The sequence below is a fragment of the Amblyomma mixtum genome, chromosome 1 (assembly GCF_055824585.1).
Source record: "Amblyomma mixtum isolate Tamu chromosome 1, ASM5582458v1, whole genome shotgun sequence".
Classification (NCBI taxonomy): domain Eukaryota; kingdom Metazoa; phylum Arthropoda; class Arachnida; order Ixodida; family Ixodidae; genus Amblyomma; species Amblyomma mixtum.
Window position 1 is genome coordinate 179,883,880 of NC_143012.1, and position 23,961 is coordinate 179,907,840.

Genomic DNA, 23,961 nt, shown 5'->3' on the forward strand with positions numbered 1-23,961 from the left:
TGGCTGGTAAGCGTTCGCGGCCTCCAAGCGAAGAGGGGCTCCTCGAAAGCGCGTGTAAAATGCGCCAGCGCACACCATCTGCTAGCGTCTTCGGCCGCGTCCTCCGTGGCCGCGTCGTCCGCTAGGCACCGAGCGCGTTTCAGGCAGTCTGTGTGGACCGGTGGGCGGAGCCATCGGTGGGCGGAGCTTCGTGTCCTGTCGGAGAAAAAAAAAAAAAAGGAAAACGCGAGAGTGCAGGAAGAAGCCCACTACGCTTCACCATTTCTTCCTTTCTGTGTGCACCGTTTAGCGTGGTCTCGTCGCGTCTCTGCTCTGCTGAATTCCTAGGATGTCGCCGCCAGCGAAGAAGCGGAAATTTCTTTCGCTAGAAGAAAAAGCGCGTATTATCGCCGAAGCAGAAAGCGGGAAGAAGAAGTCGATTATTGCCGCAGATTTTGGCATCGCGCCGAGTTCATTATCAACGATACTGAAGAGCAAAGAAAACATCGGCAAGGCACTTGCGTCGGGCACTTCAGCTCAACACAATAAAAGTTTCCACCACCACCAACACAAGAAGGTGACGCAGTCAACTGCGATATTAGCCTAGGGCGGCTTACAGCCGGCGTTTTGTCATCGCAGGGGTCTGTTGAACCCCGAGTAGCAGTATCAAGACGTTTCGTTGGAGCGCGCGTGAGCATTGACTTATGCAACGCCAGGCCGGCGGCAGCAAGCCCGCGAGAGCGCCATGGTAGCACGCAGCGGTGCAGATGCGATGAGGCCCGATGGCTCTCGAAACGATGTGGGGGAGGAGGCATGTAGAGGAGGTGGTGAAAGAAGGAACGGAGAAGAGGAGGAGGAGAGGCGGCGTTGGGCGAGAAGAGAAGAGGAGGAGGAGAGGCGGCATTGGGCGAGAAGAGAAGAGGAGGAGGAGAGGCGGCGTTGGGCGAGAAGAGAAGAGGAGGAGGAGAGGCGGCGTTGGGCGAGAAGAGAAGAGGAGGAGGAGAGGCGGCGTTGGGCGAGGAGACATATGCAACGCCAGCCCGGGATCAGCCGACTCGTCTGTAATTTCTCGACAACGAAATTCCGCGACAGCGAAATTTTTCGCACGCCCCGCCGATTTCGTTGTGGTGGGATTCAACTGTATTCCAGAAACGTTATTTGTTTGAGACAAATACTTTTGAGATGGGCATTGGCCAAGACCACGTCAGCAGACCGCAATAACCAGATTTCTGAATTGATTGGGGGTCGGATTAACGAGGTTTCACAAAACTGCTGGACTCCACAAGAAATTTTTTAAAAATTCATGCAGAGGCAAAGTTACTGTACAGAAGATTGCACTGTATACAACTTCGACTAAAAGCAGACCTGGAGGTATGCCTAACTGGGAAGTCTAGATGTCAATGAATTTGAGAACACCCCACTTCGAGCAACATATACTTCATTTAACTATTCGGTGCCAGCAGTGGGGCACCTTGAGGATGGCAGCAAGCTTTGGAGAGTTGAGCTGTGCCGGAAAGTGATGACTGAGGTCCGACAATATCGAGGTACAGTAGTGGCAAGACCAGCGCATTGCACTGGTCCTGACAGCATAAGTGTTTCATCAGGTGGCACCTTCGTGCAGAGTGGCAAGCTTCGGAAGTTGAGGGGGAGGCTCTTGCTTTTGCCCACAAACGTATGTCAAGGTAGATGCGTGAACATGTTTTCCCGACAGTGAAACCACCCTAACTGAAACTCTGACGACCAGCGATGAGAAAATCCCACCTTGCTCTTCAGATTTTACTTCCTTTTCGTACAATTCAAAAGTCCACTAAATTTGATTATTTTTAGGGGTCCAACAGACTTCAATTTCTTTTCCTGAGGATGTTTCTGCAGCAAGGGCTGCACTGTGAATGGTGGCGCCAGGCATAATCCTGCTCTGCATTGCCCATGCGACTTGGCAGTGCTTAGCTGTTCACAATGACCAATCCAGAAGGTTCGACATTAGCATCATCACTGTCGAAGCCATTCATTTCGGCGCACTTTGATGCAGTTTTGGTTATTGTTATCAGGATGGCAGAGCAAAGCTTGCATGGCGCAGAATGGCGCAGTTGGCACAGAAGTGGAAGCACTGGTGACAGCTCTTCTGGTGACTCACCCCATCTGGGAAATCCAGGTTGATCTTGAAGCAAGGCACACGCTTGGGCTTCTTGACAGCGCTGCCAGTGGCCTGGTCAGCAGGCTTGGCTTGGTCAGCTGGCTTGGCTTGGTCAGCAGGCTTGGCTTTGCCTGCTGGCTTGGCCTTGGCTGCTAGCTTCGCCTGGTTTGGACTACTACATGGCTGCCCTCTGGCACGTTTGGCATCGGCGCCACTTGTGGGGCTGTTGAGTGCCTCTCTGTCTGCTGACTGCAAAAGCGACACAAAGGAGTCAGATACAGCCAGCACAGCTGTTATTAAGGGGGGACTTTTCAACGGCAATTTTTTTTTCAGACAGTCCAGAGCGAACCCCTCAAGGTTCTAATGTGCCTACATACTGGCACACCCGCTGCACTATTAAACGTATAATAGCTGCAGCCTCCATCTGCACACCAGAAAGGCAACCACGAATGTTTTCAACAAGTTTTCGATCTGAGAGAAGGGAGCGTCATTTGTTCATGCTCCATAACTCTCCCAAGGTCAGGCTTTCGTACCTTGCATTTCTACTTTAATCTAGTGAGCTTTTTCTTAAACACTTCAATCATAGCCCTCTTTCTTGCCATGGCAAGAGAGATAGTACTATCACTGCCATTCATCTCACACAATATGATACACTGCATGCACCAAACAAGCTTTTCTGCTGGTGAGTCCCTGGCTTTGCGTCAATAGGGGATATTCAAAATTCCGCAAGCGCGCTTTCCCGCATAACAATGTTGTCCCTAACAAGATGGCTGACCATGCGTTTCCGGCTGAAACAAAGCAAGAAGAACTGGTTTTTTGTTTGATTCTTCCAAAATACGTTTCTTACATTCTATCCACACCTTTAGCGCCTGTCCTGCAGCCCACGTAGTTCCTTTATAGCGAAGTCGGCCATCTTGTTTGGGGCAACATAGTTATGTGGGAAAGCGCACTTGCAGAATTTTGAATATCCCCTATTCACAACGAGATGGTTTAGATATGAACTGAAGTGAAACACTAGGTCAAGCTTTAAAAAAAAAAAAAAAAACTGTCCTAAATAACTCCCCACATGCCCAGCTCAAAGCAATAAACACACAATGAAATAATCGCAAAACCAGCAGTCAGAGGCAAATGGAGATAAAAGGTGACAAGAACAGTGCCCTTGTGCGTAACCCGGCTGACTAGCAGCAAATCAAACAAATTTTCCCATAGTTTTGGATTTTGGTGCACAGCACCGGAAGTTTGTCTTAACTGGAAAAGCAACCACTAGTGTCTTTGATGTGATGCAAGATGTGATGCGATGCGATTTTTTTTTTTTTTACTGGAATCAATTTACAAATTATTGCTCTTTTCTTCTACACATGGAATTCCATGCAACCTTCCAGGAAAGGGCACTGGCATGTACTACCCACAGCTCGGGCGACACTATGTGAGAACCCACAAATACATGCCACGTATACATCAAACTCCCATAATTGAACGGCTGTTTTTGAAAAAAAAAAAAAAACTAAATAAGTCGACTTCTATGCGACAATGTACAGTATACTGTGAGGTATAGCCTCATAATTTTGCAAAAAAAAAGGTCAACTTATATTCAGCAATATACCGGATATTGCGCACTACGACCTTTTAATTCCTAAGGGAAGGATGCACTGCTGTGCAGCCATTGCTGGTGATATTTCTTTCCATTGTATCATCGTTATTTCTTTCACTGATATTTAGCTAGTGCTGACTCGTTTTCACTTATATTGGCATGTCGTGGGAAACGGGGAGGGGGATCGCTATCAAGGTGATCGAAGCACACTGGTCCCAGCTCCCTCAGTATCGATTTAACATTGATGTAACAAAGAAAGGGCTTGTTATTCCTCTCAGAAGCTCCCATAGAACTACCTCATGTATACAAAATCTTGTTTTCACGAGAAACAATTTTCCTACAAAACGTTACAACAAACACCAGGTGAACCCCACTTCAGCTTGGGTGCGCACGCCCCTGCTGAAACTCTGGTACGTGGCCCGCTACACCTTGACAGATTTACCAAGGTCACTGGATTTCTGCTGTTTTGCCATGTGCAACGTAGCTTCATTTCGTTGCGCGACTGCAAACGGCATTCAATCTGTGATGCTCATTCCCCCCCCCCCCCTCTTCAGACAAAACTGTCATGCTGAAGCCGTGTAGTGGTGCTGTTGTGATCACAATGCTTGTGCACCGTGCGGGGAAGCCATTCTTACCAGAGCCCGTATCGGCTTCAGCACCTAGAAAGCAAGGCTAAAAATTTCAAAAACGGGTCACCCTGTTACCTATAATCTTATTCTTCAAAAGAAGCCCTAAACACGTACACTGAGGACCCCTGATACGGCCAAATATGGTTTAACTAATGGAATATGTGCGCTTTGCCAGCAAGCAGTCATTTCTTCCATGGTCCATATAGGCTTCATTCAGTGTCTTCAAAACGGGTCCTGGAGGATTACCGTCATAGAGGACCAGAAGAGATCTATTCAAAAAGTCAGGCCCGTTTTTCTAGATGCGGAAGCTAGTAATATCAGCTGCGGTAAAAGCAAGCACATTCCTTCCCCAGTGACCATTTTGGATGGCTTGCCTGCATAGAAAGTGAGCATGCCGGCCAAAACAGCAGTGAATTAAATGCAAGCCATGTTGCAGCATGTGGCATTTGTGGCCAAGGTAACCTACAGCTGTAACGACGAAATCGTTGGGCCCCTTTGGCTTCGCTGTAGTGAGGTTCAAATGTATTGCCCAGCATCTATTAGACACCTTTAGCATACCATGTACAGGGTTACTGTTACCGGTACCGGACTACCGCGAGCCTGCGCGCAGCCAATGCGCATGCGCAAATCGCCTTGATACCCGGCAGCTGTGCGGGTGCCAGCAGCATCAGGACCAGTCAGCGTGTGCTCACTGCCGGTGGGCAGGCTCCCGGTACTCTGGTAACGGTAGCGGTAATGGTAGCGGTAACACCATATGCTAAAGGTGCCTATTATGGGGCTTCCTCTTGCAGAAATGCTAGGCTGTCCAGGAATGGAAGTGAGTAGCAGGTGGGTGCAGGCATGTACCATTGCCTCCAGCACTAGCTATAATGTCAGCAAGCTCCTCAAGACTTTTTTTTTCAGTACTTCACAATTTTTCGAGTTCATTCTCACTGACTACAGTCATTACTGAAGAGAAAAATTTAACTTTCAACATTCAAGTGCTCCTACCTTGTCAGGGTCCTCCTCAGGCTCCAAGTCACTCTTGGAGAATATGCTGGCAAGGGGCCCGCAGCGCTGGATGTGCGTGTAGTACGACATGTACGCCATAAATGATGCCTTGCACCCCGGCTCACGACAAGTGAAGCGGCTCACCCTCCCGTTGGCCTGCAGCAGGGCCGATCTCATTTCTTCTGGGCTGAGGGGCCGCTCGTCATTCACCCTCGCCTGTGAAAAGAAAAAAAAAAACATGTTCAGCACTGCCGTCAGGAACGCGCAGGCAAGACCTCTTTCTGTACCCAGCAGTGCTCAGTGTTCTGGCAGAGATAAGTCAGGTGTAATGATTTGGCGGGGTCTTTAACCCTTTCGTCATTTGTTGGGCATCGCCCGACAGCACAAAGTGTTGGAGAGGAGGAATAGCCGCGAACTTAAACGAGACTGAAGAACGAGAAGAGGACCGCTCGTCCTGTCCTCTTCTCGTTCTTCAGTCTCGTCTAAGTTCGCAGCTATTCCTCCTCTCCAACATGTCAGACCAACTGGCCCAAAGCTTACCCTTGCAGAAAAGTGTGTGTCTGGTCACTTGTCGGTCGTAGCCCGACACATTCTGGCTGCCATTTCTGCAAGAAAAATGGCGCGCCATCTGGTTGCAAATGCTCCAGCCTGCAAAATGTCTGTTTGGCTTTCCTCCTGAGGGATGGCAGCAGCGTACCAAAGCAAAAATGTTTTTTGATTATGTGGTTTTGAGGGCTTGAATTGGAGCCCAAAAATCGCTGCATGACTTCCATTCCGGCAGGCATGTCATATGAAAAGTTGTCTAAAGATTTTGTAGAAATAACGATAATCACCTGCCTGAACTGTCTGCAGTGACAATGACAAAATGTGGCAGAAGGGAGACGGTCTTTTTCTTGCAAGGCATGCGAGAGGAAGTCTAACCTCCGCGCGGGAAATTGCTCCATGAGGTACCGTACTAAATAAGTCTGCTGAAGCCATAGCGAAAATTAGAAAAAAAAAAAAAAAGAATGCTTTAAAGGAACTCTAAAAGGGGCTGTGATAAAGTTTCGGTATACCATGTTAAAGGATGCCGCTTCCCGAATGTCCTCCAGCAAGAATTTTTTTGATGCGCTTTGCAGAAACTGAGTTATCTGCAGTCAAAATTTGAATTTCAAAGTCTCTGCACATTTCCCTCTCCTCTAGTCACTTTTTGCATGTCGAAAGGTCAGCGCTCCTCAGTCAGCCCCACCGCCGGTAGCGGAGCTTCCAGACTCGCTAGAGCTATGTCGCATATTAGCCGCGGCCATAGCAGCTGCCTGCCATGTGAAAGAATCTAGCCAATAGCCATCTCTGAACTCGTATATATACAGGAGCAGTGCGACGGAGGAGGATGCGAGCATAAAAAAGTCACCTGAAATCGCTCGTCAACATTCGCATGTGATTGTGGGTTCTCTGCTACGTGTAAAAGTGTATTACAGTGGAACCTCGATTATACGTCCCCCGGTCATGCGACGACCCGCATTTTACGACGAATTTGTGCGGTCCCGGCAAAACCCTCATAGAGACAATGCATTAAAAACCTCGGTTATACGACGCAAATTTTAGAAGGACCCCGCTTCGTACGACGGCTGGCTCCTACCGTCCGTCAAAAAAGGTCGTCAGCAAACGCAGGCCGGGATGTACCGTATTTTCGTGATTCTAAGCACCCCCCCTATTTTCGGAAAAAAATTTCTGAAAAAAACAACTTTGCATGCGAATCTAAGCACCCCCGTTTTTGCACGGAAGAGAGCGTTGCCGAGGCCGCCAAGTGCACTTGCTCTCTTTTTCGTCGAGCCTGTGCAGTCGGAGTCCCGAGGAGGCGCGGCCTGCGTGTTGTCGTTGCGACTGAGAGAAGGATGAAAAGGAAAGCGCAGGGCCCGCCTACTGGCGTGAGCCAAGCCACCACCGCTGCCGAGGAGAGTTAAAAGATCAGAGGAAAGATAAAGAGAAAAGATAAGACGCGCGTCCCAGCAACAGATGCGTCTGCAGGAGCCTCAAAAAACAGATAAGCGGGCGAGGGCGAGCGCGAGGCCGCGCTCGCCCGAGCGAGGACAGCGGCGTCCACGGCGCTTTTTGTAATGGAAGTAATGGATGCTTGTGCCCCACGATAAAACTTCCGAAGTGGACAACGATGCAGAGGTTTGCGCTCCCATTCCTAGTTACGCGGACATGTTGCAGAGCGTCGACAACATCCGGCGCTTTGCTTGCGCGCGCGACGATGTTGGCGACCTACTGCCGGACGTGGCAGCCCTTGAAAGTTGATGCGCCGAGGTTGGGCAAAGGTGCAAAAAAAAAAAATTACCGATTTTTTTTAAACGGTAATAAAGATTTTTTTGCATATCTGTTTCAAACAAATGCTGGGTTTTGTCTTTTTTAATCTGATTGGCGTACTTGCCGCGGGCTTGAAGCCGGTCAACAGTTTTCGGCGCAAGGCCGAGCGCCACTGGCCGCATTCTTTGATTTTCGATTATACGACACCCGGATTATACGACGGTTTCGCGCGGTCCCCTGAACGTCGTATAATCGAGGTTCCACTGTATTTGGCTCAGGTGTTCATTACAACACAATGCAGTGGGTGAGCAAGTCTGTGTGCTGTCACTGGAAGGTGTTTCAGAGCCCCTTTAAATAAATAAATCCTGACGTGGTACGTCCTCGCTTTTCGAGGGGCTAGAAGGCTCGAAAGGATGCTGACTGGTGCAGCAGTCATTGGGAAAAAAGTACACCCGACCCAAAAGGGCTAATGGAGATCGAAGTGACGAGCAACACAGAAGGAAAAAAAAAAAAAGAAATTGGCTGCGGTTTAACTCTGGTTGACGTAAAGGAATGCGAAAGCATGTTGCTTCTGCCTCGCCTCCGTCTGTCTTCTTGCTCTCTCCTTAGCTTTATCCACAGAGAGACTGTTCAGCCCCGCCGAAGCACACCGGTATACACCCCGAGGCATCACCTCCTCTCCCAGAGCGAGCGCTGGCGAGAGCTAGGGTGCCTCGATGCCCAGCGCTGCGCCGTACAGGGTGGAGACACGACCTTCGTGGGCGCCATCTTGGGGCAAGCGCTGAAATGCGGGCCTACGGTCGGCCGGTATCCTTCTTTAGAACGCGCTTTCGCTAGCAGGCTGAGCTGTATAAGGTTTCTGCATATATGCTCACAGTTCTGAGCACTTTTTGCTTAGTGATATAAATGAGAAAAGAGCTAGCCTTTGCTTACAAGCGCAGCTTTTAGAGCAAATGACCACTGTGCAGCTAGGACAGCACTTACTTTTTGGCCGTCTCAGATGCTCAAAGCGGTTATTTTAACTGCAGTGACTGCTTTACAGAGCAATGCCTTTTGTACTGCCAGAACATGACGGAGTTTATAAGGTGCATGACATGCAAAAGGCTTTAACTGCGTCTGTTGATGCAGATGAACAACTAGTTGACGTTTTAGTCAGCCGCGCATATCAAAAATAGTTTGCATCGCAGTCGGCTCGGGTCTCTTCCTGGTCAGGTGGCGTCTCAGGGGTTGGCGAAGAGCCTTTTGTGGCGTCAGGTGTAGAACTACCAGGAAAAAGCCGCGGTGCAGGCGGCTTTCTTCGCTTCGGCTGAGCTGTTCGCGCAAGAAAGAAATTAATTCATCAGTACCCAAACATATCCGAGGCTCTAGTGCTCCTCAGATTATCTGATGCGGATACTAGGCTAGCAAGCCGAATGTGAGCAAACACGTCTAAAATCAAACAACGTCGGGACAGCCGTTGACTTGAGGAGCCGCCGTCCATCCATTCTGTTGCTCTCAAACTGATCTTCCTCGAAGTGGCGCTAAAATGAGAGAGACGATGAAACTGTCATTTCGCGCCTCTGGTCGTGTGCACGCAAACAAATGAGATACCGTAAAAACCCGCGTATAATACGAGGTTTTTTTCCCATAATTAGCGTCCTAAATTTCCACCTCGTACTATTTGCGGATCCGAATAAAAATTTTCGAAGTTGCTCGATGTTTTGGTTTCGTTTTTGCGGCGTGGCTATGGCTTCGCTTCGCTATTGGCGCGTGGCTACGGCTTGGCTTCGTTACTCTCGACAAATGACGTCACGACGTCGTTTCTTTGTTGATCCGTTGGGTGCGCCGGGGGGTCGCGGTGTGCCGTGCGCCTGTTGACAACACACGTGCTAGCATGTAAGGCACGCTTCGTGAAGTGGATATTGTTTTAGAGAGCACGATGTCACGGTCTCGAAAACAGTACTCGGCTACTTTCAAGCGATTTTGGCTGCGGAGAACATCGGCAACGGTGCGGCCGGGAGGCAGTTTGGTGTCGTCGAAGGAAGCATTCGTGGATGGCCACAACAGACCAGAAAGAAGCCCTTTTCGTGTGCAGCGGAATGCGACAAAGCTTTCGCGGCCGTTTGATGGTTGTGTAAACAAACCGTTCAAGGACGCAGTCAGGCGGTGCTACGCAGAGTGGATGCACTCAGGTGAGCCTGCAGTGACGCCAACCGGGCGGCTGAAGCGGGCTTAAGAAGTGCAGCATCTCGAACGCCCTCGATGGCACGGAAGATGAGTACATTTGGGATGATTTGTCGGACAAAGAAATGTTCGAAGAAAGCGCTACTGAAGAACAAAGTAATTGAAGTGAAGTGCGGGATGCGATTTGAATAAATGTCTTCTATGAGCTTGTGTTACTCGTATTATACGCGGGTGAAACTTTTTTTCCCATTTCGCGTCTCTAAATCTTAGCCCCGTATTATATTCGGGTTCGTATTATACGCGGGTTTTTACGGTAATAAAAAAGCGTTAAGGAAGCGGTGCGATATTATAAGCACAGGATCACGAAGTATTTCTGTCGACGCCAACCAAGCGACAGCACTAATTCGGGTGTCGGACGGCCAAATTTAACTTCACTTAAATTTGGCTTAACCTCAGACCGGTATTTGCGCGTTTGACAACGGTGCACTTCGCCTCGCGATGTGCTGTATTCGGGATGAACTGTAGAAAGAGCTGTATTCGGGATGAACTTCTGTACTGCGCAGGCAGCTTGCTTCCTCGCGACCGCTTTCTTAAAGCGACGGCCAGTTCACAATAGAAGTTTCTTCGCGACTTGTCGCATTGCCAGCCATATACTGTAACCGACTTAATTTTCGCGAGGGCCTAACGTTTGCGTTCGTTCGAATCGCAAATACATCGAAAAATTATTCCCGTGAATAATTTGAGAAAAGGAAGGTGAAGGACGGCTGACTCGTAGGCAGGTTTTTGCAACCAAAACTCCCTGTTCATAGACTGCATTTTCACTTCCTACTCTGGCCAGAAAAGTGGGTAGGTAGCACGTGGGAGGTTCAACCGTCAGCCTCTATTATATTCTTTTTTGAACAGGAGAGATGGGAATGCTCCTTAATCTGCGTGAACCGGAAGCCTCGCAAGATCGAGTGTAAAGGGCAGCTGTTGAAAGAGTACAATGGCGCATTCCTTCGACAAATACCGGGCTCCACCTGCTTTACGTGTTTTCACCGCGGCTCTGAACAAAAAAAATGTGCGATCGCGAGAGAGTAAAGATCATCGTGAGACACTCCGTGAATGATACGGAATGAGTGTAGCTCACTGAAAGTGAAAAGACGTAATGATTCATATATTTAGCTTGTAAGCCTTCACATAACTGGTAATTCAAAATGTTCCGCCTCAAAAACAAAGCGCGCTACTTCCAATGCCAGGCAATGCGATGCAACACGTGCTGTACTCATGTTTCTAACTAGGCTTTGAGCTGCAGCTTTGAAGGCACACAAAAATTCCTGTTGCGCACAGTGCGAGATTGGTGAACAAGGCAAAAACTATATTCAAACCGCACAAAGTCAGTGCTTACAAGCGGATGGGCGGAGCGGTGTGGTATAATGTTATTCCTACTGAAAGCACATAACTGTGAGCGACATTTAGAAAAAGTTCTAAAATCTTTAGCGCAGACAACGACCAAGAGAAAGACGGTACACAAACACAAGCGCTTGTGTGTTTGTGTGTCTCTCATCTTCCTCGTGGTCTGTGTCTGTTCGCGAAATTTTTTACATTATCTATATGAACAAACTAACCCAAAAAGAAGTTTTAATGATGCATAAAAACAGCACAGACATTGTGGCTTGCCTCGCAGATCTTCGCGTTGTCATTCGCCTTCCAGTTCTCACGCTTCACTTTCGCCTCGCATATTTTTCTCCGTCCCTCATCCCGTGGAAAACGAAAACGTCGCGCTCCTTTCTTCGCCGAGCCGGCACACAATGGAACACAACACCCTGGTATGCTATTTTTTGTGAATTAAAGCAGTTCATCGGCTCAGAATCCAGCGCAAAACACAGCTTCGAACCCTCCACAGCAGCGGCACGAAAAGCGACTTGCCCCAAGATGGCGAGCGCGGAGAAGACGGCGGCGCGGCGCATGCCAAAGCGTGTCACCACCCTGGACGGTGGCGCTGGCATCGAGGCACCCTAGCGAGAGCGAGAAGCTAGCGCCCTCTACTGCGTTGCTGGACAACGGCGCGCCATCTGCTAGATATGGCGGCGGCTCAAGGTCAGCATAGCTACGGCGCGACGGCGGCCACCCGAGGTCTCGCTTTGGCTGTCGGAGTGTTGCCTTCGCAACAAAAGAGACACCAGAAGAAAACAGTAGAAAAAAAAAAAGAAGACAAATGAGAGCTGATCTTCAGCCTGTACGAAGTTGCCGTTTGCAGAAACTTCAAAAATGCAAGCCAAGTGCAGGGTGTTGGGTTTGGCTGGGCCCAACTTGAAAGGTGAAGCCACAATATTCTGAGATCTTCATTAAAGGGCGGTAAACTTTGCTCCATAGTAGACAATATCGCATGGTGCCCAAGGTTGGTAAAAATGTTATAAACGCGCACTTTTTACAGGAAAGTTCAACTTCCAGCCACTTCCGGTCACGTAAGTGTGCTGTCATTTTGAAAAATTAATCCTCATGAAAAGTTGAATTTTGAGCGACGGGGAATGGGGCGAGCCGAAGCACTGATAAATTCGCTAGAAGTGGAAAAGATATGAAATGAGTGAAAGAACTGTATGATCTGCGGTCATTGGCAGTGGAAAATACACGTGACAGACAGCTTGGTGGGCCAAGCTTGCTATGCCACAAACCGATATGTCGGTACACCTTCAGTCGTCGGCAGCATAGCAAAGGGATAGTTGCAGCTTTCATCGCCAGCGCTTACCACAAAACTCACAAAAACAGCTGCCACAAAGGACCCCAGTTTACAGCAACGGCTGCAACCATGAACTTGCGAGTTGCACAAACAAACGGACATGCATGGAGATGTTAATCACTAAATCCATTGAAGGACTGCGTTCTGGCACAGAGCAAAAAGTGAGAAATGTACAGTCGCCGACTGATTTTTCGGACTCCAAAAATTCGGACATGCTCGATTATTCAGACTGCTTCGTGGCACCGCCACTCTCCCCATAGACCGTAATGTATAACAACTGCCGAAAGTTCGGACATCTTGCAGCCTCTCGTTTGATTTTTCGGACACTCCTTGAGCCAACTTGACCGGCAGCACTTGCCGCACCGACGCTCACCGACGCGCGGTTCACTTCGCTCAACGCCATTTTTGTTTTGAACTGAGCCTCCTTGCTGCCCCGCGAGGTGGCGCTACTGCAAATTCCCGCTCATCATCATCGTTTCCGCGTGGTTCGGTAGCGCGCCGCATGGTGGCGCGCCACACCAGTTCCGGCCGCAGCTTAGTAAGCCATCTCAAGGCAATCCAGGAGCCGCTTTGTTTGTTTATCCGGCAGCAAGCCCGCGAGTGCGCCGTGGTAGCACGCAGCACTGGAGATGCGATATTAGCCTAGGGCGGCTTACAGCCGGCGTTTTGTCATCGAAAGGGGTCTGTTGAACCCCGAGTAGCAGTATCAAGACGTGTCGTTGAAGCGCGCGTGAGCATTGACTTATGCAACGCCAGGCCGGCGGCAGCAAGCCCGCGAGAGCGCCGTGGTAGCACGCAGCGGTGCAGATGCGATGAGGCCCGACGGCTCTCGAAACGATGTGGGGGAGGAGGCAAGTAGAGGAGGTGGTGAAAGAAGGAACGGAGAAGAGGAGGAGGAGGAGAGGCGGCGTTGGGCGAGGAGACATATGCAACGCCAGCCCGGGATCAGCCAGTGCATGTAGAACCCCGTTCATACGTTTTTCACCGGACCGGGGAAAAAAAAACGTAACGGCCGGAAAAACGCAACGGTGAGGAAAGCACCGAAAATTAATGAAAACAGTGCAGTTTTGACTTGAAACAATTTATTTCCGCAAATTGGACTTTAAAAAATCGAGAACGGTGGATTGCAGTTTCTTTCGCTCGCTGGAAAGAACAACGCGTTTCTCAATAGCAAAGGCCACATTGCTGTCAGCGTCGCTTTGCGCAGTGCTGTGCAGTTCACGCGCTCACTGCAGTCCACGCTGAAGCGACGTTGTGCTCAGCGTCAAGCACTGAAATGTTCGTAGGCTGCTCGCCGCGCTGCTCCGCGTAGGCCGCCCTGACAGCCTGTCGACTGCGTTTAGTACGCCCAGCTTTTCCTCAAGGGGAAGCGCCTTCCGCTTACGCAACGCTATCATGCCATCAAAGCACGATAAAGATGTCGTTGCGACTCAGAGAAGGATGAAAAGGAAATTGCACGGGCCTGCTTACTGGTTCCAGCCGAGCCACCACCGCTGTTACTTGCAGATAAGGAGAGGTGAAAGATAAGAGGAAAGAGAAAAAGAAAAGCAAAGACGCGCGTCGGCGGACGCTGGCTGAGAAAAACAGATAAGCGACCGCAGCCGCGCGCCTCCTCGTCACCACCTCCCAGATAAAGATCGCGGCATTCGGCGTTCGCGAGGCAGATAGCCATCTAGCGGCGGCCTCTCCAACTCGCGTGCGGCTTCTTGCAGCCAGTTCCGTAGCCAAGCCTGGCCAAGACTCGTCAAAAATCAAAATGCCGGTTGGCGCGCATTGCCCGGGCGGGTTCGGGGAGCCCGGTTGCGACGTATCATGCGGGATCGTTTCCTCGGCTACGACGTAACAGCGGGGTTCCCAATACATTGGATCCTATGGAAGCTATGCCGGGACCCGAAGAAAACGACGTAACAGCGGGGTTCTACTGTAAATAAACGATTTCTTTCTCTTTTTTTTTTCTGAATTTGTTTTTTCGGACACCTGTTTATTCGGACATTTCCGCGGTCCCCGTGAGGTCCGAATAAACAGTCGGCGACTGTAGCTGCCTAGCGTCTTCCGAAGCACTCATTTGCGCATTAAAGCCCTTTTGTTGGTACAGGAGTGGTTTACCAACATGTACACCGCTCACTGCTATTTATGTTAGTGTTTTTTCAGTGCCTCACTAGCTTTTCTCAGCTTCCGTACACTCGATTCAATCGTTTATTGAATGCTTGGTATCTGCAGCAAGTGTATGAAATGTTACTGAAATTATAACATAACAAAGGCTTTACCTGGAGAGTTTTTTTTTTTTTTTCTAATTTCCGAAGTGGCAACTTCAAAGTCCTAAAACTCCAGTTCTATGAAAGGGTGAGTGATATAATTTTGCCCTCATTGCAATTCCCAATATCAGGAAAAACCACAGGTATGCATTTTAGCTTCAATAAAATCTTGCTATAGATGAAATTAAATGGCATATTTGCAATCGGCACACTAAAATTCATATTCCCCCTAACTTTTCATCACTGCGACCTCAGTAATAAAAACTGTTCATCAAAGACACTCTTCACCCTTTAAATCGTGGATGTTAATACAGCCACAAACCATGCAAGTTGGTGATACACTGATGCTATACAAAATGCAGTTGGCATTTTGTACTCACCAAATTGTAGTGGACCTCGAGAAGGTGCTGGGTGACGGCATCCTTGCTTGTAAATGACTCCTTGCAGGCAGAGCACACCAGTGGGGTCTGCGCAACGCAAAAAAAACAATAAGCCATGAGCGTTCGCAGAGCCACAGTCAAGAACACCTTGCAGAAAAAGCTTACAGGCACTTTCTGACACCAGTTTCCACAAAGAACTTTAGCCGAAGTCAGCCGCTTGACAGAACTGGGGGTGTGTCTAATATGCGAGTGTGCCTATTATGCCGAGTAAATACGGTAGCTGTTTTTTCTTAATGGATATGAGCTATAGGTGAAAATTTTGCTGTGAGCTAGGCTGCCACCCCTTCATCTCGCAGATCGCAGTCAACCCTGCCTTTTCATAGCTCTCCGCATCCACAACATTGCCTGCTGGCTTGTTTGTATATTGTTGGCTCTACTGTTTTACAATTACTATGTACAGAAACTTCTGTACTATTTATCTGCCAGATCTTGAAAAATTCGTACAGTGGCGAGGACACTTTACAGAAAATGGAACCGTATACAACTCAGACTAAAAGCAGACCTGGAGGTATGCCTAACAAGGAAGCCAAGGTGCCAATGCGTTTGAAAATGCAGCACTTCGAGTAGTGCATCCTAGCACTGCTAGCATGGGGCATCATGAGGATGGCAGCGAGCTTTAGAAAGCTGTGCATATCAAGGCAGATGCACAAGCATGCTTTACAGACGTTGAAACCCCCTTAACTGAAATTCTGGCACCTAGTGATAACAAAACCCCCCTTCCTTTTTTCCCATTTTTCTTCCTTTTCGTACAATTCAAAAGCCTGTTAAATTGCTATATTTGCAGGGGTCCAGCAGACGCCAATTTCTTTTCTTGAGGATGTTTCTGCAGCAAGGGTAGCACCAAGCACATTCACTCTCTATATAGGCCTGCGCACAGCGATGGTGTTTAGCAGTACACAATATATGATCCACAAGGTTTCACATTAGCATCATCATTGTCAAAGACGTTCATTCGGCACACTTTGGTGCAGTTTCTGTCAATTCATTAGAATGGGGCAGAAAACGTCGTTCGGAGCCAAATGGCGCAGAAGTGGAAGCACACTGGTGACAGCTCTTTTGGTGACTCACCCCATCTGGGAAATCCAGGTTGATCTTGAAGCAGGGCACACGCTTGGGCTTCTTGACAGCGCTGCCAGTGGCTTTGTCAGCTGGCTTGGCTTTGTCTGCACGCTTGGCTTTGGCTGCAGGCTTGGCTTTGTCCGCTGGCTTGGCTTTGGCTGCAGGCTTGGCTTTGGCTGCAGGCTTGGCTTTGGCTGCTAGCTCGGCCTGGTTCGGACTGCTGCACGGCTTCCCTCTGCCACGCTTGGCAACGGCACCACTTGTGGGGCTGTTCAGGGATTCTCTGTCTGCCGACTGCAAAAGCAACACAAAGGAGTCAGGTATAGTCAGCACGGCTATCATCAAATTTGCAACAGCCACTACTTTCAGACAGTCTGAGAGCGAACCCCTCAAAGTTCCAGTGTGTCTACATATTGGCACCTGTTGTAAAGGACATCTGCTGTACTACTAATTGTATACAGCTAAACTTTCATTTAACGAAGTTGGTAAAATCGGCAATTTACTTTGTAATAGTGAAATTTTGCTAAATCGAAATTCATATCCTAGCACGCTAAGAATCTGCCAAAAACGCGCTGCAGATAACTCACGGAAAAAACCTTCATTTGCGATTAAAATGGTCCCTCCCTTCTGCCCTTTTTTTGCCAGCAGCAATGGCATTACGTGCGTCTTGCTTTTATTGCGAGCTCGCGAGCCACGTCAGCACATCTATCGCGCCTACTACCTCAAGGGTGACGGGGACGACGCATCCGTCTTGAGACGTGGCTTTGCTGTCATCATCCTCTTGTAAATGCCCCGAGCACACCGCTAACACTGCCGACACAACGACATGTTTCGCCACTGCAACCTCACGACGGGCCATGTCGTCTGTGCAGTCTGCATCAGCTCCACACCCCCATCCCTCTTCCCTTTCTTTCTCCATGTCAGCAAGAGCGGGACGGCTGTCCCCCAATCACCAACCAATGGAATGAAATTAGGCCCATCCCGCTCCTCGTGTTTTCCGCCGTAAGCGTGAGTGTGCGTCTTATGGCACATACGCGCGTGGTCTGAGTGAGAAGCAAGGCTGTCAGGTATGAAGAGCACGACAAGGCTTCACAGGTGACAGGTGCGCCAACAGCACTGACCCTTCCAGTCCTTTTACCAAGCTCTGGGCATCTGTAAATGCGATAAACGCAGCGCTCTACATTTTAATACAGGCAGCATGTCCCATTCAGAGCCAATTATGGGTGAGATAGCGAGAGCCGTGGGCTCACCTGGCAGGCTGCCAATGCTGCACAGACACTCATGCCAGCCTCGCCCATACTACCCAAGCTGGCACGGGCTGGCGGCAAGCTCACCGCTATGGTCGTCGTCGTATTTCAGTCTGCCTATGCACGTTGAAAGCTAGACGGCGCCCATATTACGTGTGCGCGCTGACGTGTGCTCTGCTCAACCACTCATGCTCGCGATACAATTTTTCCTCGGGTTCATTAGCAGTCGGCAATGAAATTTCATAACATTGGAAGTGCGGCAAAATCTACTTCGTTATACAGTCGAGCCTACTTATAACGGCTGCAGTTATAAAGAACGCTCACTTAGTACAAACGAGAGCGGCGCTACCGTCAAAATATGCATTATGGCAATGGGACTGGGTCTCAGATACAATGAACAAGAGCGTCTCCGGGCACCCTGTGACACCCTCCTCCAAAAAGAAATTGGGGACCCAGAAATGCAACAAAAAAAGGAGAGACGCTGCCAACAAACTGGCATAGTTTTACCAGATCACATCATCATCATCATCATCAGCCTGACTACGCCCACTGCAGGGCAAAAGCCTCTCCCATGTCTCTCCAATTAACCCTGTCCTTTGCCAGTTGCGGCCACCGTATTCCCGCAAATTTCTTAATCTCATCCGCCCACCTAACTTTCTGCCGCCCCCTGCTATGCTTGCCTTCTCTTCGAATCCCCTCCGTTACCCTTAAGGACCAGCGGTTATCTTGCCTTCACATTATATGCCCTGCCCAAGCCCACTTCTTCGTCTTGATTTCAACTAGGATATCATTAACGCGCGTTTGTTCTCTCACCCACTCTGCCCGCTTCCAATCTCTTAATGTTAAAGCTATCATTTTTCTTTCCATAGCTCGCTGCGTTGTCTTTAACTTAAGCTAAACCCCCTTCGTTAGCCTCCACCTTTCTGCCCCATAGGTGAGTACCAGATGCCGCCATTGAAAACTCAAGCCTTCAAAGGCGACACTTACGCTGGTGAAAGACATAGCAAGCTTTCGCATTTATCATCCTACTGGGCACGAGGAGGAAAAGCTATGACCAGCGGCGGCTCTTTGTCATCGGCAAGTGTCACGCTGTGTGATGCTTTGGGAGCTACGTCTTCGTATGCTACAGACCAAACACAAAGGCCTAGATAACGCGCAATTCTTTGTTTTCATTCAACGAGCGTGCAACCAGGCATAATTTCCAGTGGCGCAATGAGTATTGCATGATTTGCTTGCCGAGTGGATTGTTTAGTCCTCGACCATGACATAGCGAATAGAATACGAGCTCCAACTCCTGCTGAATAACTTTGTGATGCATCATTTGTTGCCATTCTCTGGCTGTAGTGACAACATTCTTCTCGCCACCAAGTGACAAGTGTAGGATTCAGCCGCCAGACATGGGCGTCACTCATCCTTGGCGCATCATCCAGCTCATGCTGATAGCAATTCACACACCAGATGGTGATACATGTTCCAATTCCCATATCTTTACTCGCCGCTGTGGAAATGATTAAGGCCGTGTGGACAGGACTGACTGCAGAGTGCATCAGAAATTGCTTCCGTAAAGCATGCTTTATGGAGCAAGGAACGACAGAGAGCACTCATGAACATTCGCGTGATTAGACACACGTGTATTTGTAGCAACGCATTGTTGATGCACATATGTATGCGCACAATTTTGCCTGAGATGACTTCGTTGGTGCGGATCATGATGCAGGCATCACAAAGTCATACACTGACGAAGCCACAGTACGTGAAGTATGAGCGCTGCCCGACTGCCGAGAATCTGATGACGATGAAAAGAAGGCCAAGGAGTAACTAGCTGCCGTTAACTCCATAACCATGTTAGTTATATCCTATTCTGAGAGCAGCTTAACTTGGCTTTTAAGATGTCTTAGAAATCACCCTTGTACCATCTCCTTTGAATAAGCTGATGCACATAACGAACTTCATAAGAAATAAAGGCCAGTTTCTTTGAATTTCACATTTATGGCTTCAAAATGAGGAGTCTACACACTACGAACCTCGGATACAACGAATGCAATCCGCGTGGACGTCAAGTGCTCAACTGTACTGAAGCTAAAAATACATGGTGTTTTATGAACATGAAATTATGAAGACTGAAGTACTTCGCTATATCGAGGATTTCGCTACACTGAACTTCGTTACATCAATGTTTAACTGTAGCTGCAGCCTACATCTGCACATCAGAAAAACAACCATGAAGTTTTTCAAGTTTTTTTCATTTTGAGAGAAGGGAGCATCCATTTCTCGCGCTTTCCATTCCGATGGTCAGGCCTTCATACCTCGTACTTTTGCCAAATACTTCAATCATAACCCTCTTTTTTGTCATGGAGAGAGCAATCAATGAGCGCACTAGCTTGCCACCCCAAGAAAAATTTATTAATAGCATTCATCGCACGCAACACGATATACTGCATGCAACAAACAAGCTTTCCTGCTTGTGAGTTACAGGCTTTGCATCAATACCACTTCACAATGAGATGGTCTAGATATGAACCAAAGACAACCACTGGGTCAGGCTTGGCTGTTGACTACCCCAGTGAGGTAACAAATGCACAGTAAAACCTCGGTAATTCAACTCCCTTAGTCCAGATACACTAAAATCCTGATATTTCAAACTTGGTTAATTCAAAATCCCAGACGATTCGAAGAATTTCTGCGGCCCAGTTTCTTACAATGTAAATTTGGCCGGATAATTCGAAGCGGCAGCCTGCACCACCCCGGTCATTTCGAAGATCTGGGGTGCTACGTGGGAATGACCGATCCTGACTTTGTCACAAACCGGTGAAGCAACGGCCGCTTGGAGCAGTGAGGTGATGCTGCAGAGCGATACAATGACAATGCGTGATATGCATATTGCTGTCAGGATCGAAAGTACCCGTGTGACAGCACCACGTCAATGCATCAAGCCACGATGCAGTCAACAGCTGGCTGTGAACCTGAGTGGCAATGATCCTCTCGTTTTAGGTTGACTTGCGGAGGATTATGAAAGGGGCCAAGCTGTGACCCGCGTGCGCTGCTGCATTTGTTTCACGGTGACCACTTTTTGACTGCTCTCAATTTTAGTCGGTTAGAATCTAGAAGCTGCTATTCTTAGGCCGCAGAGGACAAGAAAAAAACATACGAAATTAACGCTGGGCTAGAAACTAGCCTGCTTGCTTGGCAACATGCGTTGCTGGCATAGTGTTGGCAAAATGTGGGCGTGCTTAGGGGAGGGTTGGTCTAATCACCTTGTCTTCAGCAGAGGTGCCATCCATGGTGGAAGACGAGCAGCGCTGTCGGTGGAGGTAGAAAGACATGTAAGCCTCAAAGGACACACCACAGTCCCAGCAGGTGAGCTGGTCCAGGGAATCGGCAGCCTGGCGCAGAGCTGTCCGCACCTCCTGCTCGCTCAGTGGCCGCTCGTCATTCAATCGTGCCTATACAACCACAGAGCAGGCAATGGTTGGGGACCTCATCAACAGTAATTCCACTCGTAAACAGTACCTATCCCGCCTGCTTTCAAACGGCAAAAGGAAAAGCCACGTTTTCATCCTCCCGCAATTTTCAAGGAAATGTTTAGCAACTTTTATTTGGCAAACAAATCGTGTTAACCTTTCGGGTTGCATGAAGTGCTCCCCTAAACACTTCTTGATTGTGGTAAAGCCTTATGTAGACTCATCACAGTCATTAGCTTAGCTGCGTCCACTGCAGAACAAAGGACCCTCCTGTCGATCTCCACAGCTGCAGCCTCTTATCCCTGGAAACTGGTGACGCAGTGTACTGAAGGGACCATAGACTGAACTCCTCAGCGCTCCATTTTAACATGATAGCATTTAAGGCTCCCGTTACGCAGAAAATCCGGCATCTTCTTAGTCCTCGGTGTTGTGAGTGAAAAATCCCCACAGAAGCAACCTAGGTGGGACACCTACCACCTAGGTGTCGCTGGTGTTGTGGGCAAAAAATCTCCACAGAAGCAACCTAGATGGGACACATAGATCACGTGACCTTGCGGCACCATCACGACCTGCCCGCCGGATTGTGTGCAAATTGACCACCGTGGCAGCTGGCTGTTAAATAAATAATTGGCCGCGAGGGGTTGCTCGTCAAGAGCAACCTGGCTCGCACAAACCCCAGCGGTGGCCGCGCCTGCCATCCCAGGGCAGTGGTGCGTCGCTCGACCGCTGCACCACTGCGCCAGGAGTGGTATGAGGACTCCCAGGGATCTATGAGTGTAACGTCGAGAATGACCAATTCCAGACATATGGGCATTAACCCATTAATGCTATCGAGTCATACGCTAGCAGTGAGTGGCGGCACGCAGCCATAAGTAAACCCTGTCAGCCGAAAACAGATTTGTGCAAACTCTGCAAATGAGTTTGCAAACTGAGTTTGCAATTATCGATTTTTGCAAACTCTGCAAAAATCGATAATTAATGCAGGTCACATAAAAACACAAATGCACACACACACAAAAAAAAAAACTATTTCAGTAGGCCTACTGATTTAGAAAATACCTCATTTGAGGGAATCGTTGCGACATTGGACAAGAGCTTGTTCCATTCGCCTATAGTTTCAGTTTAGTTTCCATATAGTTTACAATCACCTATCATCGCCGAAACTAAAAAAAATTAGCTGCACTCACCATGTTGTAGTGCTTGTGCAGGATGTGATCAGAGGCTTCTTTCCTGATGGCAAATGACTTCCCACACACTGAACACGTGAAGGAACTCTGCAATCAAGAAATGCATTTCAGCCCTGTGAGTGAAAAGGATGTTCGGTTGAACTCTGCTACAACTGCATTCTAAGGTCACCTGAAAATTGTGTTGAAGCAGAAAAACGGTACAGCTTGCCTGGAACAGTGACTGATTGGACTAAACAGTGTATGACTAGAGTCTATTTTCAAAAATCCGCCAGCTTCGGTAGCTTTTGCCATTTTGACATCAGAGTTGTGGAGCAATCTTTGCACTTTGTTAGCACTGCAGGTGAACTTGCCACTGAGCTCTCGAATTAAATTTTACCACCCGAGGGATCACAGATATCGCAGACCAATTTTTCAAAACCTGCAAGGACTCTTTGCACGCAATAAAGCGCAAATTATGCTGAAAAAAGTCATCTTTTGACATTTCTAATTGCTGCAAAGCTGGAAAGCATAATTCATTGTTTTCTGCACACACGTTCTGAATGACTCTGTATGATCAGATGCTGGAAACGTGCCACCACAGTACACCAACAACACAACCCCTTGGAAGCCATATTGATGCCCTCATCATTTGGTGTGCGCTTAACATTTGACAACTACACAGTCAAGCACCAAGTACGGCCTTGCCAAAAGGCATTGCCTTGTACCTCGAGTGAATGAGTAGTTCAAGCGACACAGCAAAATCTGCCGCAGCAGAGAGAGCTTTCTGCAGGGCTTTCCTGAGTCACCAGATGATCCAGATCTGCCATCCAAACATGCTGTCCGTGTGCAACCGGCTGCAAGCTTGGAGTGGTAGTGCAGCTTGACTCAAGTTCCTTGAGCCGAGCAAAGCAACCCACATTTGGGGAGAAAATACAGGAATGCCGAGGGTACCTCATTTGCCTCCGAGTGGCGTTGACGGCCGGACCTCCTCTGTGAGGAGGACGCCTCCCTCGAAGAGCTGCCATCTCCTGCTCCCACCTCGGCAGCCCCTACTTCCTGCAATGCAAGCCTCTCATGTACTAACCCTTTCAGGTGCCATTTTTTTGTTTTATTGAAATCAGTTATTTTTTTCACGTCAGTAGTTTATTCAGGCATCAAGAAAGGGAATTTGTTAGTTTTTGAGCGTGAAAGACCAGCGGGTAAGTCTTTACAACGATGTGGAGAATTCCGTACAAAGTGTCAGATTTGTAAGAAATAGTAACATCGAAATGTTCTCATGTGTCAGGTAAGCACCCTAGGGAACGTGCAATCACTTTGCGTTTCAAAGATGCACATTACGCCCGAAATTGAGCAAAGCAATCAATGTTTTCACTTGCGACAAAACCCGTCAGCACAAAAATGGCAGACGACGTGCTACCCAGCTCACTGTATAGCGAAATATTATTTACTGCGTTTGCTACATGGCACAAAAAGCCCAATTTATTTGCGACAAGAAGGGTGCTCAATTCAATTGAAACAATGAAATCACTGCTAGGTGCACCAGTGCCTCAGAAAAAGCTGCGAGTTTGCTGTATACACGATTGTGTACAAAGCGTCTGAAAGGGATATGTAGAGTCATGCCTCCCTACCACACCACTAACAACAAACCCACAGTTATACTAAGTTATCGCAAGCAAGGACAGCAATTGCTGCATTTTACTTCAGGATACCAAGTCTCACCGAGAAAAAACATGTTTTAGCACATTACTCAAACCTCACAAGTCAAAGCTCAAGAGTTTAGTTTAGGGATTATGGGATTTACCTGTCCCAAAGCGACTCCGGCTATGAGAGATGTCGCAG

General features: G+C 48.5%; 1 protein-coding gene across 5 annotated transcripts in view; it reads right to left on the bottom strand.

Moving 5' to 3' along the window:
* The window catches only part of LOC149370118 (uncharacterized), a 144,602-nt gene that overhangs the window by 66,472 nt on the left and 54,169 nt on the right, over positions 1-23,961 (bottom strand). For 2 of the 5 annotated variants that reach the window (XM_089560108.1, XM_089560103.1), the window contains exons 10-16: positions 23,074-23,178; positions 22,144-22,230; positions 20,750-20,938; positions 16,258-16,542; positions 15,130-15,216; positions 5,324-5,539; positions 2,114-2,362 (exon numbers count right to left, since the gene is read on the bottom strand). In XM_089560108.1, coding sequence (XP_089416234.1) covers positions 2,114-2,362; positions 5,324-5,539; positions 15,130-15,216; positions 16,258-16,542; positions 20,750-20,938; positions 22,144-22,230; positions 23,074-23,178 — 1,218 coding nt within the window. The remainder of the gene's footprint in view (positions 1-2,113; positions 2,363-5,323; positions 5,540-15,129; positions 15,217-16,257; positions 16,543-20,749; positions 20,939-22,143; positions 22,231-23,073; positions 23,179-23,961) is intronic. The other 3 variants (XM_089560123.1, XM_089560115.1, XM_089560128.1) reach the window with 3 other exon arrangements.